The 19,172-nt window shown below is 43.4% G+C and overlaps 1 protein-coding gene across 1 annotated transcript in view; it reads right to left on the bottom strand.

Annotated features, from left to right (window-relative positions):
• The window catches only part of ASPSCR1 (ASPSCR1 tether for SLC2A4, UBX domain containing), a 65,191-nt gene that overhangs the window by 24,382 nt on the left and 21,637 nt on the right, over positions 1-19,172 (bottom strand). The window contains exons 5-9 of the mRNA XM_080993842.1: positions 13,477-13,534; positions 12,349-12,422; positions 9,728-10,145; positions 3,441-3,580; positions 622-703 (exon numbers count right to left, since the gene is read on the bottom strand). Of these exons, the coding sequence (XP_080849968.1) occupies positions 622-703; positions 3,441-3,580; positions 9,728-10,145; positions 12,349-12,422; positions 13,477-13,534 (772 nt within the window). The remainder of the gene's footprint in view (positions 1-621; positions 704-3,440; positions 3,581-9,727; positions 10,146-12,348; positions 12,423-13,476; positions 13,535-19,172) is intronic.

Genomic DNA, 19,172 nt, shown 5'->3' with positions numbered 1-19,172 from the left:
GACTGGTTGACACTATATATGGGGCTTTCAAGATACTTGAAAGGGCTGTTTTAGAAACCCACACCAACAAGAAGTTGTCAGGAACAACAATGAATAGCTGGGTAGCACGCTAGCTAAGACTGAGTTATGAATCAGGATGCTCCCAGTTCAGATCTTACCTCTGATATTAACTCACTTGGTGACCTTAGGCAAGGCGTTTTCTTTCAGACTCAGCCCCCACCCCCCGGCAACCTTCTGAAATATGGAAATACTAATTATGACACCTTAGCAAATTTTCAGCACACTTAACGCAGTATATAAATGCTAAGTACTATTATAGCTTCATTCTGGGCTCCACCACTGTTCCAAGACAGCTACTGATCTCAAATTAAAGGAAAAAATGGGGCAAAGAACCAGGGGAGCAGAACAGGCAGGATTCCCATCAAACCTTCAGGTATAAGAATCCTGCTAAGGGCACCGCTATAACCAGCTAGCCCTGTCTGCCATTCATTTGGTTGTCCCAGAATGTAACAGAAGATGGTTCAATGATGCCAGCAACCTGAAGTCGGTACCTGAGAATTTACCATCCACTAACTAACTTTCTGTTCCCCACTTTGTGAAAGACCCAAAACAAAACATTACCTTTGGATAGCGCTCAAGCTTGTCCTTCAGCTGAGTTTCTCGCTGTGCTCGTGTCATCAAGGGAGATTCTTCCAAACGCTTCCTAGGAAGAGGGGAAGCTTAGCAAGCCAGTATAGTCACAGATCTATACAGCCAGGGGCTGCCGCTCCACACAATCTAGTAACTATCTTATCTGCTTAAGCTCCATACATTCTTCTTCCTGCTCTCTACCTCTGTGTATGTTTGTCTAAAACAAAGCACTACTACACACTCCCAAAACATGATTGCAAAAGAGGCAGATCTGAGAAACTCTGCAGCAAAATCATTTTAACCAAACAAATCTCAAACATATTTGAAAGTGGCTGAACTTTTTTGGTTATGTTCAAATGTCTGCACCAGCACTATACATTTATAACAATTTAAGATTAATGTCTGAAATAATGCATTTTGTAATTTTTACTTAGCTTAGAAAAAAGTCTGCTGGTAACAGCCTTGCCACATTTCCCCCTTGTGGTGTAGAAAAGAAGTTGTGACAAGCATATAAACTGAAACTATGCAATATGTGTGCTCGTATTTTGAATACTCCTCACACAGGTACCCCCTGTGCAATTTCCAACTATTCTAAAATCATGGGGAGGTGCAGGGACAGACTGTACAGTCTTCAAGAGGCTTCAGCCTTAAACAGAAAGCTCAATTCAGCCTTCCCTATGGTGCAACAAATGCCATACCACAATACCAAAGGAATGATTGGAAGTTAAAGAGGGAAGTTTGATTCATTTGACATTTAATTCAAAATGTTGATTCACCAAGACTGATGAGCGGTAAAGGATATACTGTAATCAGAGAAGTTTAAAAACAAAACTGCAGATACAGCTCAGAGGTGTTCTTCCACAGATTTCACAGCTCCACAGTTTAATTGTTTACTTTAAGAGATGACACAGCACTTTTCATTTAAATTACTTTGCTCCTTCACTTTCTTCAACTATTTTTTAAAAAAAAAACTTTTGAAAGCTTCAAAGAAAAACCTCCAGTGAAACCATACAAATATTCAGAAGCTTACGGAAAGATCAAGCTAATCCTTCCATTTGTGCATTAGTCCTTCCATCTAAAAGGGTTTTTTTGGGGGGGGGGGGAATCATGAAAAACATGTATTGAAAAGTATCACAATCCAGACTACCTTCACTTGTGTTAACACCATTTGTCTGCTTTGTGACCCCCACGTTGTTGCACACTCTGTATAAAGGCCAATTCACATGCAGGCTTTGTTCCAATTTCTAAAATGGGGTAATCTGTTATCTTTGCAATGGTCAGTAAAGTTTACCTCCTTGTCTTCAGATTGAGTTTTTTCCTTCCAAAATCCAAGTACAGTATCAGTGAGATCTAATGACAGCCTATGTTATAAATGCGCAACAGTACTGGGGAGTATATTAGTAATGTGACAACTACACATGCTCATGTTTATCCCAAATATTATTCAGGAGTGGCAAGGCAACTGTCAAGGGATGGGGAAATGTAGAATCCATCTAGGTCCCCCTAGAAGTTTGTGGAAGAACACAAAAATAAAGTTGGCACCGGGCTCATCCCTCCTCTTGTTTATATTGCCTGATCCACAATTGGTGTAATCTCTTTTGTTCCTGTGTCTTGTATAATCCCCTTTCGTTGCCACAGCAGATGAAAATTTCAGTTTTAAACTGGAAAATATTGCCACAGTGTAAAAATGTGAGGAAATAGAATTCCAACATGGATTTACTTTTTGGCTTAGCACCTGATGACTTGCATTGTGATCAAAGGGAACTAAATGGGATTGCCAATATATAAACAAAGAAATCATGAGCTTTGCTGTCCAGTCGTCTATCTTTTTTCCAGTGTTTATAACAGAGGCATCTAGTAGATGACATAAAGTGTATCAAGATTTCTAAACAACTCTGTGACCTAGACACACTGGCTGGAGGTACTGGAAAGCAATAAGGCTTACGAAACTGAAACATCAACTAGGAAAATAGCAGCCTAGATAAACCTTCAGCCTTGCAGGAGGCAACTGTATTTGTCAGCTCCTTAGAACAGAGGTGTGTGCCTGGAATAACTACTACAACCTGATCTCAACACTCACAAAGAAATTAATGTTTCCCCCCTTTCGCTTAGAAGACACATTTCCCATGCCTGTAATTTGAGCAAAAAAACAAAAAAACCCTTCCCTATCCAATTTCAATGAAATAGTTTCTTCATCATATTACAGCTTCACACTAACTTGGAAGTACACCCACTAAATTCAGAATACTGTACTTTAATTCTTCTAAGCATCATGCTGAGTGGTGTCTGATTTTATGCTAATTTCCTGAGCTCTTAGGGAAATATATTAAAACACCATCCGGGACAGGTGAACGTACTTGATTATATGGGAAACTATGAGAAAGATTCAAAATCTCAAAGAACGTGGGTGAAATTATAACAGCATGTAATTCTCCCAGATATTAGGCCAATGCAGACCCATACTGTGATATGCTTTGTGTCAGCAAGATTGTGAAACAGCCTATAGGTAGAATTAGCTGTGTTAGTCTATTGCAGGAAAAATAAGAAAGACACTTGTGGCCACTTAAAGATTAGTAAATGTATTATGCCATAAGCTTTTATGGGCTATAGTCCACTTCACCAGATACCTGAAGTATAATCCTAAATTATAGGAATATTCACACACATATGGTGGAGAGAACTATAAATTGTAAGGTCAGAAGGAAGTGAAATGTAGAAAATACAGATGGTGAAAATTCCGTTATTGTCAGTGGCCATCCACAACATACTACAGATGGAGTGACTGCATCACCAATGAAAAAGAAACTTACCTCTCATTCTGGAGCTGAGACAAACGTTTCCTCACATCATCTACAGTCACCTCAAAGAACTCATCTGGAAGTTCCTGTGAGCCAAAATCCAGTGGCTTCTGTAGATCTGGATGGCACAAAATTGGCTCTCGCTCCAGATGCTGTAAAGAATATAGGAACTGGATTCAGATGACTGGATCCAAGAAGGCATGGAATCAGCTGAGCACATTTGCATATGTACAATTGTGCCTTTTGGGGGTGTCCAGAAAATCCTGCCCAAAAGCATTTGTTTAACTACAAAAAGGCTTCAGAATTACAGTAACTTTCAGCTTAATCATTCCCCGTGTGAATCTCTTTCCTGGTCTTAAAATAGAAATGGGGAAGGATTTTATCTGCTCTGCAATGTGAGGTTAGCTCCCTTGGTTCATACCCCATAAACAAGTACTCCTGTACCTGTAGATGTACAAACCTTTTTGAAACACAGTTCACTCATTCCACTTACAAGATGGTCTGAAGACTGCTTTCCTTCCTTCCTTCCCACTGTGAAGCCGCTAAGAACAGCTTCAAAGTACAGCAGTGGGTAAAGGTGCTTTTAAAATGCTGCGGTAAGTGGTTTGCACACAAAGGAACAAACAAAGGGACATTGTATGGGAAAAAATATGGAAGCCTCCATGTGCTGTTGGGGTAGCCATCTTTTTTACTGTACAAGGTCCCTTTGTGCCTACACAATTACACAGGAAGCAGTGGGCAAAAAGCCTTTCTGCAGCATTTTAAAGCATTTTTATCCAGGGCAGCAGAGCAGCTGTGCTTTGAACTAAAGCTGCTAGGAGCCATACTGTAGAAAGAAAGAAAGAAAGAAAGAAAGAAAGAAAGAAAGAAAGAAAGAACTCATAAATAGTACAGCTGAATCTATGTAATTTAAAAAAAATTAAAGGTTATTTGATTTCATTTTCCCCAAATGATTATTTAAATGAAATCAGTTTTAAAAACCTGCACGACAATAGGACCGACATGTGAAAATGGGATGGGGCAAACTTTCTTAGTTGACACATAATAATATAAGCTTTAATAAGGGCACAAGGCACAGAACACATGGAAGTGCACCACCTCAGAATTCTTGCTTGAACACAATGCCAAAATCTCCTCAAATGTGCACAGCTTGCACACTGAAAAGAAGGCTTCCAACTGAGCTTTTTCATGCAACAGGTTTGCACAATCAAGCAGGTTCTGCTGTTTATTGGGATGGTTTACAAGCAAGTGATCCTCCACTGTGAAAATCAGAGATGATACAAAATGTGCTCTTCTGAGCTTCAGAATTAATCTGGTAAGTAGCAATCTCTGCATGCTTTATATAGCCTGAAAGCTGCTGCCACTCCTCCGTGTCCACATCAGGTATGTTGCCTATGGAGAACTGATTCAGTCAAGATTGCTATGGAAAGCCTCCATCAGTTTTGGGGAGACTGAAGTAACTCGGAAATAGTTATGCAGAAGTGACAAGCATGAACAAGAGACAGATTTTACTGAACCCAGCACTGGTAGTTTATAGCAGATTATATAGAGCAGAAGCATTAAGGCTATACAACTACTGAACAGTGAGCTTGACATTGATACCACGCTATATATTCAACTGGAAGCAGAAAGACCTGGGGCTTGTGGGAGCTGGTTATCAGCTGCACCCCACACACTGGAATAACCTGCATCTGCAAGTACCAATCTACATCAGAATTCCTACATATTAGAGATTTAAACAGGCAACTTTGTGAAGGATGGAGGGGAAGAGGCTTTGTTGCCACTGCTGATATAGTCTCCCTTTTCAGTTTCCCCTCCATGCATGCATAAGATACCATTCAGTTGGCAAATAATCCTGCTAGTTCTGACAGAAAAGAGAAGGTGCTGCACTGCAGAGCTATTGGCTGACACTCTGTAAATCCAGAGCTAAAAAATGATGGCACCACTTGGTCTGTATTGTTAATAGGCTGCTTTGAAGACCAGCATCCTTGACCATCAATGATCTGCTTAGCCTGGCCCCAGACTCTGTGAACTTGGGACGTTCCTATTTATAATCGCCCATACCCCCCACGCTTAATGTCTCTAGCACATCCCTGTCTGTGCCCTCTTTCCCACCCACACATCCCTGGCCATCTACTGTCCTATCTTATTCTCACTTCTTTGCAGCATCACCACCCCCCCTCCCACCCCGAACAAGCCCTCTGGGAATAGAAGGAGTCTCTCTCAATTGTCAGTAGAGACAACACAAATTACAAGGCAAGATTTTCTCTATTTGTGGGCACCAGAGGGTAATTTGGGAAGTTAAAAGAGTGAGGTTGCGTGGGTGGGACCCTCAGCTACTTTTAGAAAGTTGAAGAGAGTTGGGTCTAACTAGAGGGTGAAGGAGCCTGATTGTAGCTTTCTCTGGGCAGAAAGCACAAGAAGTACCCGTGAGCTGCCAATCTGTCCTCTTTCAAAGACTACTGTCGCCTTACGCTGGTTGTTTAGGGACTGGCAGAAGAAGCAGAATGGGATAAGCAACCGCCTTGTACTGACAGTCTGGGACAGCCGCTAGGAGCAATTTACTATAGAGTGATGTAAAAGGGTCCTTTGACACCCCATCTAAAACCTACGGTCCTATTTCCACACCTCTAACCTATACACTGGAAAGATCCAATCAAAAACTGGTGTGTGTTTGTGTGTGTGTGTGTGTGTGTGTGTGGCGCAAAGACAGCTACTACTCCTAGCAAAGTCTGGAGGAAAAATTAACTCCCACACCACAGATTCCCTATGTGAAGAAGAGAGCCCAGAATCAAGAGCCAGCTAGCATACTGGCAGAAATTCCTGGCTTAATCCGAGAGCACCAAATTATTGCACCGATTACAAGATCACACAAGGTACAGCAGCCTCTCTCAACCTTAGGTCTCCATAAGTTGTCGGACTACAACTCCTATCATCCCTAACTACTGGTCCTGCTAGCTAGGAATGTTGGGAGTTTTAGTCCAACAACATCTGGGTACCCAAGGTTAAAAAGGCAGGCTTAAAGTCAAGGTTCATTTGGGATAATATAATGGGACATTTCACAAGTGTCACATCCCTCTTACCACAGTTCTTCTTCCATCCTTTAATGCCCATTTAAAGCTGTGCTTTTATGCTCTACTTCAAGATGGAAGAACTCTTTAAGCCTGGCACACTAACTTCTCCATCACTCCAATATCATTCTCCCATGGCAGCATGAAACAAAGTCTGATGATTCCCTGGGAGACACATTTTTGCTCTTTTCTTGGCCTTGCCAGCTCTCGGCAGAACAGAACAACTGGGGGGGGGGGTAGGCGTGTAGGGAGAGCACTGGGGGCTGGTGGGTCAGATTAGGTCTGCAGGCCAGAGGTTCTCTATGTCTGCTTTAAGATCTTCAGGTCTTTCCCACCAACTCAATACAACTTGCTTGGTATAAAATTCTTCCATAATCTGAACTGTCAACATTTGTCTCTTCTCTCAGCAGCACTGACTGCTCAATAACTGAAGCAAATCCCAGAAGGGCTCTGTCTAGAAACAAGTAATTGACTTGAGGACAGAAACAATGCAACACATTCCTCTCTACAGACTATTAAACAAACCCAGGACATTGGCAACTTCCAGTGTGGCTAGGGAGGGCTGCCAAAAATGGAGACAAAGGGAACAGGACTTTTTGAATACCAAGCCCTTCCAGTAGATCTTCAATATGATGTAATTTACCGCGTCAGCTTTCAGCTTTGGGTGTACAGTTGTAACAGAGGGGCTGATGGGCAGCACCTCAACTCTCAACACCATCATCAGCCAATGCCTGGAGGGGCTCCATGGTCTGATCATAGCCTTCAGAGAAGGATGTCAAGAACTAGCTATGATGCTCGCATGCAGGTTGCATGACAAGAGTTCTTCAGTGGTCATTTTGTCTGAGATGATTCTTCAATTCTGGAAACCGCTGCAAAAAGCACTTAAGGGAGTAATAAATGTGAAACTACTAACCCTTGTTCACTCTCTTCAGTACGCATTTCCAAACCAAAACTCTCAAGAGATCCTTTGCCAACAGTATAACAGGCCATCCATTAGCTCAGTGCTTTGGCCTTGTCACTCAAACCAACCCTTTACACTCCTACATATTACTGCGGTCCACAGTCAGAAGGGTGGCAGGGATTGCTGTGACGTTAAAGCAAGGTGGTGGGGCAAAACCAGCTCCTCTCCCACACTGCAGAAGTCTCTGATCTCTAGGGGAATTTGGAGCTAAGCTACCTTCTAATAATTAATGTTTTGACATCAAAGTATGGCTGGTCTGTAAACCATCCCCAGCCCAGAAGTGGAGGGACGCCGGCACAGATTTTATCCAGCCTCTTCCATCAAATCCAAAAAACCACACACAGGCACAACATTAATGGGAAGATTCTTTTGCTAAAATGGACCTTTGATGTTTAAAAATAATTTGTTTTGTTTTGGGGTTTTTTTCTTCTTCCCCCTCTGGACTGAAAAGGGACAAAAAGCAGATGCCATGCGGCCAGCCCCATTCTGGAGCTGCTGATGAGAGCAAGGCAAGGGAATGGAAGGAATGGAGGAGGGAGCGCAACGTAATCAATCAGCGGCAAAGGCACCCGAGATCAAAGGGCCTGAAAGCAGCCGTCAGAGTCGCACGCTGTTTAGCATGAGGGAGGGAAGCCTCCAACAGAACCTGCAGCTGCTCCCGAGACACCGCTCCATCGGCCCTGCTTTCCAACCTTTTTGGCATGTTGATCCACAAGACCAATTTACTTGGTATGCATGGTGACCCACAGATTTGTTGTCACATGAATATAAGGACCTCAGGTCTTTGGCAGCCATCCATTTCGTGCATTTTTAATGGCAAGTTTGCCTAACACGTAATCGTTACTCGAGATGTCTAGGGGAGAAATTAGCTTCACATCCCTATTAATGTTGAATCTGTTCAAATATTACTCGCTTACAAAGTTGTTCTTATTTTGCTTATGGGAATATAAGGACACCAAGCATCTGATTGCAGAACGTTGCTTTGTGAACTAAGAATTTCCTCTAAAAATGTACCGTTACACGAGTTTGTTAAGGGTGTCTAGGTTGTTGAACAGGAGGTTTCCTTAGCTACAGGCAAAACCTTGTAAAGAAGAGTTAAGGCTGGCCTCAATCCAAGTATCAGAACTGAACAAAACCAGCCAACCCTTCAGCTGCATCCTCAAGAATTAAATCATGGTCCTTTTCTAGTCCCGGATGCCAGCAAGGCAGGGCAGCATTCAGTGACACACTCAAGAACCAGAGGTCACAAAGGACCACACAGTTATGAGTGCTCATAGGTGTGCATCACCTTGCCAGGGAAACGTTTGCTCTCTGTATCAGAAGCTACACAGGGGAAAAGACCGAGGGCAAATTATATCCTGAGCACATCAGAAAGTTATGCCTAGACTGGGGCAGGGGGAAGGATTGGCTCAATTTCCCTAAAATTTCACTTTTATTTCACTTACTGTTCCTAATCATTTTCTTTACTCATCTCTCTTGGCTAGCTCAGTCCAAAGGGTCACAAGAGACCAAAACTTCAGGAATTCCACAACAGGAAGGTCTCAGAAGAAAAATGTAGCAAAGTCCAATTAAACTATAGTAAACCAGAGGATAATAGCAGTCGCTACAATTCGACTCTCATTTCTGGAGGACAACCCCTATAAGATCTCAGGGTTACTTCCCCCTCCTGATGCATTCGGATGCTAGAAAAGCTGTGAAGCAGCGGAAGTCCTGCTGAGTTAAGGAAGTCAAAGAACCTCTCAACTATGGAATCCATTCAGAGAACAGGAGACAACACCAGAGGAAGCTTTAGTAAATCAAGATCCATTCCAGTTTCAGCAGAAGAGTGCAACTAGCTTCATAGTCTTCTGCCACTGGTTGTGAATGTACAGTTCAGTTTCTGTGCTTAATCCTTCAGTCTGCACAGCAAATCCCTAAGATCTGTGCTGCACTTTTGACTCAGCCCTGTCACTTTCACCTAACTTCACTGGTTCCTAACAACTTGGATTTCAAATGCACCAGATAAGGGCTATAAATTCCCGCTTTCCCACCAACTTCTTCCACTTTAACTCTTAATACATCAGGTCAAGCAGGCCGAAGATCAAACTCTGCCCAAACTATGTGATGTTCATCAACATCAGAGGTTGTAGGCCAGAGGTTTACTGTAGGATTACGGGAGTGGAACTCTAACAAGCTTCCTCCATCTCTTCAAAAGTCAGTGCTAAAGGAGGACAAGCAAAGAGAAAATCCCGCCTCCCCAGAACACTGTAAGAAAGCCAGACTACTACCTCTTTTTGTTCCTTTAGCTTTTCTGGACTGTTTTTTAGCTTCTTTGGCTTGGAAGGCCCTCCAGGACTGGATAGAGCTGTTGATAGGTTTGGCGATGGCACATCCAATACAGAAGAGCCACCACTCAGACGTTGGCCACCACCTACAAAAGGGACAAATGGGGAAGGCATCGAAGGAGAATGGCAGGTCACTGAGCTGCTCTGAGATTCTGCACTCCTGTCCTGCTTATCGGTGCTATTGCTGGCAAACACAGCCTCATCGCTGCAGGTTGAGCTTGCTGGGGAGGCAGCTGTATGTGGCACAGGCAGACCCGCTGGCTCTTCGCTGGAAGGTGACCTTGCTGTCAGATCTTTAGGAGGATATTCACCACTTCCAGCTTCTGCGTGGCCAGAGGTGGTGGACTTCTTTTTGACCACCCTAGACATAAAGGGAAAGAGTGAAGCAGTCGCTGACAGTGGAAATGTTGACTTTTTTCTTATTCACAAACAGCTCAGGCTAAACAAGTTCCCCAAGTCATTTCCTCAAGAAAGGAACAAACAACAACTTCGAAAAATCTGGGCACATAACACTCCACAGAAGCAATGCCTAAAAATAAATGCCACTCTTTACATGAACAAAAGCGGGCATTTTGTCCCAGGGGCTCCAACTTTGGGACGATAAGGAGTAGGTTAAAAAGTTGCAGATCACAATCCAAGTTCACTGCACCTCTTATAGAAAAAGAGACCAGCCCTACACACTATCCCACCATTTTGATCAGTTGCATAATGGACAAAGGGGGAAACGAGTCAGAGCCTACGGCTAATAAAAGTGACCTGAACTAACAGAATACAAATCACAACATAAAGGTAAAACCATTAGGTCCAGTCATGACCGACTCTGGGGTTGCAGCGCTCATCTCGCTTTATTGGCCGAGGGAGCCAGCGTACAGCTTCCGGGTCATGTGGCCAGCATGACTAAGCCGCTTCTGGCGAACCAGAGCAGCAGACGGAAACGCCGTTTACCTTCCCGCCGGAGCGGTACCTATTTATCTGCTTGCACTTTGACGTACTTTCGAACTGCTAGGTTGGCAGGAGAAGGGACCGAGCAACGGGAGCTCACCCCGTCGCGGGGATTCGAACTGCCAACCTTCTGATCGGCAAGTCCTAGGCTCTGTGGTTTAACCCACAGCGCCACCTGCGTCCTTAAATCACAACATACAGATTTATTAATTTACAAGAGTACAGTGGTACCTAGGGTTACATACGCTTCAGGTTACATACGCTTCAGGTTACAGACTCTGCTAACCCAGAAGTAGTACCTCAGGTTAAGAACTTTGCTTCAGGATGAGAACAGAAATCGTGCTCCGGCGGCGTGGCGGCAGCAGGAGGCCCTATTAGCTAAAGTGGTGCTTCAGGTTAAGAACAGTTTCAGGTTAAGAACGGACCTCCAGAATGAATTAAGTACTTAACCGAGGTACCACTGTATCCCTATCTTGCAGTCCAGAAAGTAGGTCAGGAGACATAAGTATGTACACACATACACAGGAAAAATATCACTCCCCAACAGAAACTATGTGGTCAGCCCACTGCAGGAAAGCTAGAATCAGTCTTTTCCTTTAACGATGAAGTGGCTCGCAGAACGATAATGAGAAAGGAGCAACGCCACATGTCCCAGGCTAAGGAGTGTGTGACTAAGGTAAACACTGGAAGACCTAATCAAGGGTTTGAATATCATGCCTGAAATTTTAATTTCAGATACTCAGGTGTTGCATTCTCCAACACCTGAAGCCGCATGGAAGAGGCAGAAATGCCGCCACCACCACTAACCCCCAAATTAGTTATTTCAGGGTTCACAAATAGTGTTGTATGTTTTAAGAGCTAAAAGACAGCAAACTCAAAATGAACAACTTCAGATGCATGTTAAAAAGTACATCAGCAATCAGCAAGATGGGAAGACTAAGTTTTTCACTGCCGGCAAAAGGAAAAAAGCAAGAGAGCCAGGAAAAACTCACGGGGATGTACAATATGGCTACTGGTGTTAAGAAAGCCCTGCCCTACATCCTTACCAATCTCCTCTCATGTGAAGCTAGTCCTCTCTTGCTTATCTCAATTTATAGGGAGGGGTGTATAAGTCAGGGATTGGGAACCAGATGTTTTAGAGACCACATCTCCCACCATCCCTGACCACTGGCACTGCTGGCTGGGGCTGATGGGAATTGGAGCTCAACCACATCTGGAGGGCACCAGGTGACCAATTTCCTGGTGCAGGAGAATGTATTCCGGAACCAGTGAAGGCAAACTTTTCCAGTCAGCTGGAATGCTGCAAAACATGGATATATGGTCTGCTAGAAGCAGTTAAAGGTTCTGCTCAGAGTTTCACAGTGCTTCCTCCTGAGTGAAGCAGACAAGCCATTATGAAGAAATTCCTCCCAGCAAAATTGGGGGGTAAGTGGCAGCAGCTGCAGCTACAGAAAGTATATCTTAGCAGCTGTTTCCTAAAAAGGAAAATCCAATCATTATCAAGTACCACAAATATTGGTCTCTGGACATTTTCTTAAATGCATCCCTTATGCAAAAAAAATAAAAATAAAGAGGGAAGCAAAGCGCACTAATAGGGAAGACAGTTTGTTCTTTCTCCCAACCTGATGATAGCATTGCCTCCTGTCAGACCAAGTGACTTCAGACTTGTCTTCTCCAAAGCAGTTTTCCCAGTTACCTGCAAAAGAGATGAAGGCAGACACGCTTCTCAGTTATGAAGAGGCTCAACGCTCAGAACTGACACCGAGGAATAATTTGAGGGCTACCTCACATACTCTTTCTGTCATACTTGTAAGCAGCTTTATGCTATTTTAAATGTGTTGAGTGTGGAGTCAGGGAAGCTTTGCAGGCATAAAAGGTCCCATGTCCAGTTCTTGGCATCTCCAGTTGAAGAGGGATGGGGAACCCATGACCAGATGTTGCCCCAGCCAGCATGGCCGACAGAGATGATGGGAGTGCAGCAACATCTGGAGGGCCACAGCTTTCCTACCCTTGAAAGAAAGGATTCTTGGGTCGTAAGATTCAGAAAGGCAGGTGTTGCTTGAGGCATTGGATGCCACTGCCAGTCAGAGGAGACAAATCTGGGTTGAATGAACTACTGTTCTGGCTTGGTATTAAACAACTTCCCAAATTCATGTTCCAGGGGGCAACTTCTCATCCAGAAGGAAGCTCAGAAAAAATCAACTGCCTCCGCCACCCACCGTGCAAGGGCAAACAACCACCCTGTGGCCTTGCAAGATGGCAGAATCAATATCAGTCACCTCTTAGTCTCAGCATACGGGTGATCTATGCAGACCCAGGGGAGGGATATTGTTTATTTATTTGGGGGAGGGGGAGCCTCCAGAATGCTGACATATAAAGTATTAAACAAAAACAAAAATGCTGCAGAGATCAAAACATGGAAAAAGCAAATATTTATTAAAATGAAACCACTGTTGTGACTCTTGAGCTTTAAAAGAACTTAAAAAAACACACAGACAGGTCATTGAGAATGTTTTACGGGCTCAGAGGCTTGTGCCGAGCGACCCGTGATTATGTTCCAGCAGAGGTTTTTTTTTCTCCCCCACACAAACACGTCAAGCTTTGAAGAGACCAAAGCTCTTCCATTTCCCTTCTTCAGCAAGCCCAGAGATGGAACACATTTTCCAGGCTGGAAAGCTGTGCAGGGTATATTTTGTTATTTTCAGTGGCAGATGAAGGGGGATGGCTGAGAAGAGGGTTTGTTGACTTACCTCATCTCGCATGTAAATACAGACGGGGGAGGTCTCACAGGGCTGCTCCACGTATACCCTGCAAGGGAAAGGGAAAGCGGGCATGCCCTATTAAGAGAATTCTATGCTGGCTTCAAGCCCATTGGAAAAGCAACCTGTCTGACCCAAATCCAATATATATAGATATATATCTTGTGAGATTTTCCAAGTCTGTCCCAATCCAAATATCCTATGGATGTGGATATTCCAAGCCCAGTCTACATCTATCAGTATTAATGCTCAATTTGCAAACCACTATTTTCTCTCAAGTTTTTCTTTTTTTTGGGGGGGGGGAGGTTTGCTTCAGAAAAGAGTCGTACTGAAACCAACTGTATTACACAGCATCAGGGAATGACTCTTAAAACACGGCACACAGCCTGACTCAGTTTGCAAAAAAGTCCAATTCAGGTTGGTCTTCAAGTGTTGGGTCCTAAAGGTAAAGGACCCTTGACCATTAGGTCCTTGACCGACTCTGGGGTTGTGGTACTCATCTCGCTTTATTGGCTGAGGGAGCCAGCATACAGCTTCCGGGTCATGTGGCCAGCATGACTAAGCGCTTCTGGCGAACCAGAGCAGCGCACGGAAACGCCGTTTACCTTCCCACCGGAGCGGTACCTATTTATCTACTTGTACTGTGACATGCTTTCAAATTGCTAGGTTGGCAGGAGCAGGGACCAAGCAACGGGAGCTCACCCTGTCGCGGGGATTTGAACCGCCGACCTTCTGATCGGCAAGTGCTAGGCTCTGTGGTTTAACCCACAGCACCACCCGCTTCCTAATCTGGCCCAAAAGACAGTTTCCCTCGGGCCACACACCTGACATCAGGTGCTGGACAGGCAAATACCTGGAGGAACATTGGGAGCCTTAATGTGCACTGCCTATTGTTCCTTGGCAAATGGGACTTGTATTCAGTGCCTTTTAAATTTGGTGCTCAATGCAAGTCCCACTGGGATTCGCTCAACTCAAGTTGAGCTGACCCCTACTGAAAGCGGAGCTTGCAGCTGACTGGCGGCGTCTGCAAACCCTGCCTTCGGCAGGGATCTTCCTTTGCAGCCCCACTTGAGTTCAAGCCAGAAAGAAAGAAAAGAAAAGAGTGGCTCTGCACACAAGACAGCCAGTGTGGTGTAGTGGTTAAGAGCGGTAGTCTCATAATCTGGGGAGCCGGGTTCGCGTCTACGTTCCTCCACATGCAGCTGCTGGGTGACCTTGGGCCAGTCACACTTCTTTGAAGTCTCTCAGCCCCACTCACCTCACAGAGTGTTTGTTGTGGGGGAGGAAGGGAAAGGAGAATGTTAGCCGCTTTGAGACTCCTTAGGGTAAAGCGGGATATCAAATCCAAACTCCTCCGAATCCAAAATAAGGAGGGTGCCTTTTATCATATGTGGTGGGAATGTAGTAATATCAAAAAAAATTGGGAGATGATACATAATGAACTGAAAAAATGACGTTTGTTAAAAAACCAGAAGCGTTTTTACTAGGTATTTCTGATCAAGGACTGCCAAAAGAGAAATGGAAAATATTCATGTACGCGACAACAGCAGCAAGAATCCTAATAGCACAAAACTGGAATACTGGAGAAATACCTTCGAAAGCACAATGGCAGGAAAAATTGATGAACTACGTGGAATTAGCAAAGCTAGCGGATAAGCTACATGAAAAAGACAATAGTGATTTAGAAAAAGAATGGGAACCTTTCATAAACTATCTGAAGAAACAACTGAAAGAAATGGACTCGGTAGCAGGATTTGAATAAACATTCACAACTTTACTTAACAAAATGCATGAGGAATAACATTGTAATAACATTTTGACAGATAAGGAATAGCAAATTTTATCATTTAATGTAACAAGCCAGAGGGGGAAGCTGAAGGAAGTCAATGGGGGGGGGGGGAATGTAGAATGTATGTTTGGAAATGATTTTGATACTTGTTCTTAGAAAAGAAAACTAATAAAAATTAGATACAAAAGAAAGAAAGAAAGGAAACTCGTAAGGCTGAGCTTCAGAGGTCAGCTGTGTGCCTACACACAAGTCTCCTCTAGATAACCTCCCTCAGTTTTTGCAAAGAGAGAGGAGCTAGTTGAAACCACTCTATGGCTGCCACAGTGCAGTTTATGTTTCCCTTAGGAAATGAAAGGGCCAAAGAAAGAAATTTACAAAAATGGGGGAGGCAGGAGGAGGATGGAAAGAAAAGAGAAAGACGGAAGGAGACATCAAGGACGCAGAATGGAGGAAGGACATTGCAGCAGGCACTACGGTAGTGTTGGAGAATGTTACGCTGATGTCTGGGTGCATTTTAATGAATCTGGTAGTTTCATAATCTCTGGATTTTTCACTGTTCAAATAGGGGTGTATTGCTGTGGCTATGGGTACAGTGGTACCTCTAGTTGCGGACACAATCCGTTCCGGGGTGCCGTTCGCACCCTGCAAAGTCCGCAACTAGAGCGATGCTTCTGCGACTCAGCAGTAACATCTAGACCAAAGGAGCGTTTCAGCCCTCTTCTTGAGTTTGTTTAAAATCATTTAAAGTTTATGATTTCTCTATCTCCTTCTGAGGAAACTGAATAGTTCAGTGAAACGAGGTTTGTAGCCTGCATCTCGTTAAGGCTTTGTTCAATTCTAGGTTTTTCTAATTTTTTTCCTTAAACTTTTTGATTTTTGTTATTTAGTTTAATTCCATAAGATATTATTTCTAGTTGATTGCTTCTCGTTTCAGGGATTTTCACGGTATTTTATTTTGTTTTGTATAATTTCTGGGTTCCGTGACTGTCTTTTTTCGATTATCTGAATATATTAGAAGCTGATAAAGTTTTTCTCCATGATATTAAGGGGAGGACCTTTGTGGCGGTAGTACCCTGTATATTAATTCTCTCCTCATTGAGGCTTGCCTGGTGGTACCTATATTAAAGTCCTTTCAGCATAAATTGAACACCTTTTTATTCTCCCAGGCATTTTAGAAGTTCATTTTTTTGACATTGGACCAGATTACTTCTGCTTAGGTTTTAAATGATGTTTTGATGTTTGTTCTGTTTTTTAGGCAGGAAATTATTTTCTTTAATATTTAAATTAATACATAAGTGTTTATTGTCTTAACTCTGTGTGAACCACCAGAAGACATAGTTGACTGAGTGGCTAATAAATGTTCTAAATAAATATTATTAAAATATTCATTTGTTGATTTCTGTGTGCTGTAGGCAACTGATATTGAAAGGAAGGCCGTGTGTGTGTGTGTGTGTGTGTGTGTGTGTGTTTTGGTTGGTTAGCAACCCTGCTGTAGAAAAAAGGTGTAGATAGAGCTAAAGGCTAAGACAAATTAGTAGGCCTAAAGGTACTCCCAGCATTTGTGAATATGCTTTGCACCCCTGCCTACAGGATACTTGCCTGTGGAAGAAGGCTATTGCTGCTAACAAATTTATACAGAAGGAATAGAGAAAAGTATATCCAAAACCCAGCAAGAAGACTTCATTCCGAACTCCAACTCAATTCCTGTTTAGGACTGAATCAGGCCTAGGGAAGAAGGAATGTTGCTCTTTCCTGAAGCAGAATCTGTCGTGCCCGAGTTCAGTTTAGAATTATGAGATTTCAGGCACCAAACAAAAATACTTGGTCGAGACAGGAAAATAAGAGTGCCTCAAAGGCATTCTATGTTACATTCACCAGCACCACAAAATGAATGGTTAGCACTGAAAGGCTGAAAGGAAAGGACCAACAAGATTTAAGCCTAGTGGGACTGGATTTTAAGAAGGTTTTCTTTTTGGAAGGGTGGGCAGGAATTAGTAGAATAGCACACCTTCTTAGATTCACACCTCCTATATAAAGTCATGTGGCAAATGTCCTAAATAATAACCTGTAGTTCAATCTCCAAGAAGACAGTAACTGCCAACAAGACACATCATGGACTATATTGTAGACTCCCATTAGTACCCAACAAAAAATGGGTTTTATAAGGAAGTTCCCAATCTTTGTAGAGATGTCTCTTCAAACTCTCTCACCTTCTTTCCCCTCCATTCAGCTACATGGTTAAAGCAAAATAATTCTACCCACATTTTTTTCCAGCAGTGGGGGAAGAATAGTGTGCAGCAGCCCAGTTCACTCAAATACAGAAAACCATTTCCTGTTTGACCAGTAAGCATTTGGTGAAACAGAAAAAGCGTCATGCCAACATTAAGGGTTGACTGGTACCTAACCAATATTTCCAATGCAGAACGTGTTTCATGTTGGCAGATGTGAAGCTATGCTCCTGAAAAGGAGAAGAATGACACATGCCTAAACTACAGGCTTTGGAAACTGGAACTTACTCAGGACAGTTCTACAATAACAGTTCTTAACAGTAAATGTCAAGGTCAAGCAAAAGAGCACCCTGCCAATGACAGACCTGTGAGCACAGAAGAGGAGCTGCAGGATTCCTAAAAAGCCTTCTCTCTGAGCATGACATTTGTGTAATAATCAATTTCATTCTATAGAAGCAGTGCAAATCAGAAAGGTGAGTAAGGATAAGGTCACACAGCAGAGTTTTCTTCAGGATGCTTTAAATAACCTGCTGCTAGTGGAACCCTTGGAGTTGCTTGTGTCACTACTAACTATTCCAATGTTTAGCCATCGTTGAGGATTTCTGGCAAGAAACATCCTACAGCAGATTTGTCTCCTACATCATTTCTTGCTTTCAAAGCAGGAGTTCTATCTAACAGGTTTCCAACACTCTTTGGATTGATGTTCCATACTCAGTTTCCCTGAACCGTACCTTGCAAAGGAAGCATTCTAAACTAAGGTCCTTCCTTTTCAAGTTGCCTTACTCCACTTTCCTGTTATTTTCTTCTTACGCCAATAACTTCCACATGATATTTTCAGAATACCAAAGACATGGTGGGTACTTCCTCAAAACCAAAATAAAAAGCTACAAAAGCAGTACAGGTGACAGTTCTCTGCAAATGTCAGGTCTGAAGCTGGGATTCAGTTAACTGGCACTGCTAGTGGAAGCCTATACAAGGACCTTCATTAGAACTACAAGGCTTTTCCCCTCTCCCCTCGCACCTTCCCAATTTGCTGGGGGGGGGGAGGCAGGAGAACCCCCAGAGGAACCCCCAGGGAAGAGGAAGAGAGGGGAGATTATTCCATTGGACAAGCAGAAATGCATGTCCTGATGGAACATTTGTAAAAGCATGTTGCTGAATTCCTCCCGACATGTTTAACATGCAAGGCTACACAGGAATGCAGGGATCTGATAGACAAGCTAAAAGAGCCGCCCCTCTAAATCTGGATAGCCCGGGCATTAATATCCCAAGACTGTGTCTCCCTGATCAAGCCTCTGCAAAAGATGACACACACATAGCCCCAAGAGATGAGATTGTATGCAATAGTTGGGAGTCAGCAGGCCCCTCCTCCAGCTGCTGCTAATCCATTACGTGCATTCTCTGAGGCAAGCAGACACATCAAACAGGCTGCCATTTCTTTGATGTGCTGTTCTTCAGAAGGGGAACAGCAGGCAGATTAGATTCCCTCATGTAGGGATCTGACAGGGCCTGTAAACATCTTGTGTAAGGACTAGAGCATGCCGAAGGAGGAGGAGGAGGAGGTGGAGCAGTTCACAATAGCTTCCAGACCTTCTTCAGACCTAATTAGCAGAAATGGACACAAGGGACCTGGGGGGAAATTCCAGTGGGTTTACCATACTTATCCCCCT

Source organism: Podarcis pityusensis, assembly GCF_964106645.2.
Source record: "Podarcis pityusensis genome assembly, chromosome: 2".
Classification (NCBI taxonomy): Eukaryota; Metazoa; Chordata; class Lepidosauria; order Squamata; family Lacertidae; genus Podarcis; species Podarcis pityusensis.
Note: the sequence above shows the minus strand (reverse complement) of the source record. Positions and strands in the feature narration are given on the sequence as shown.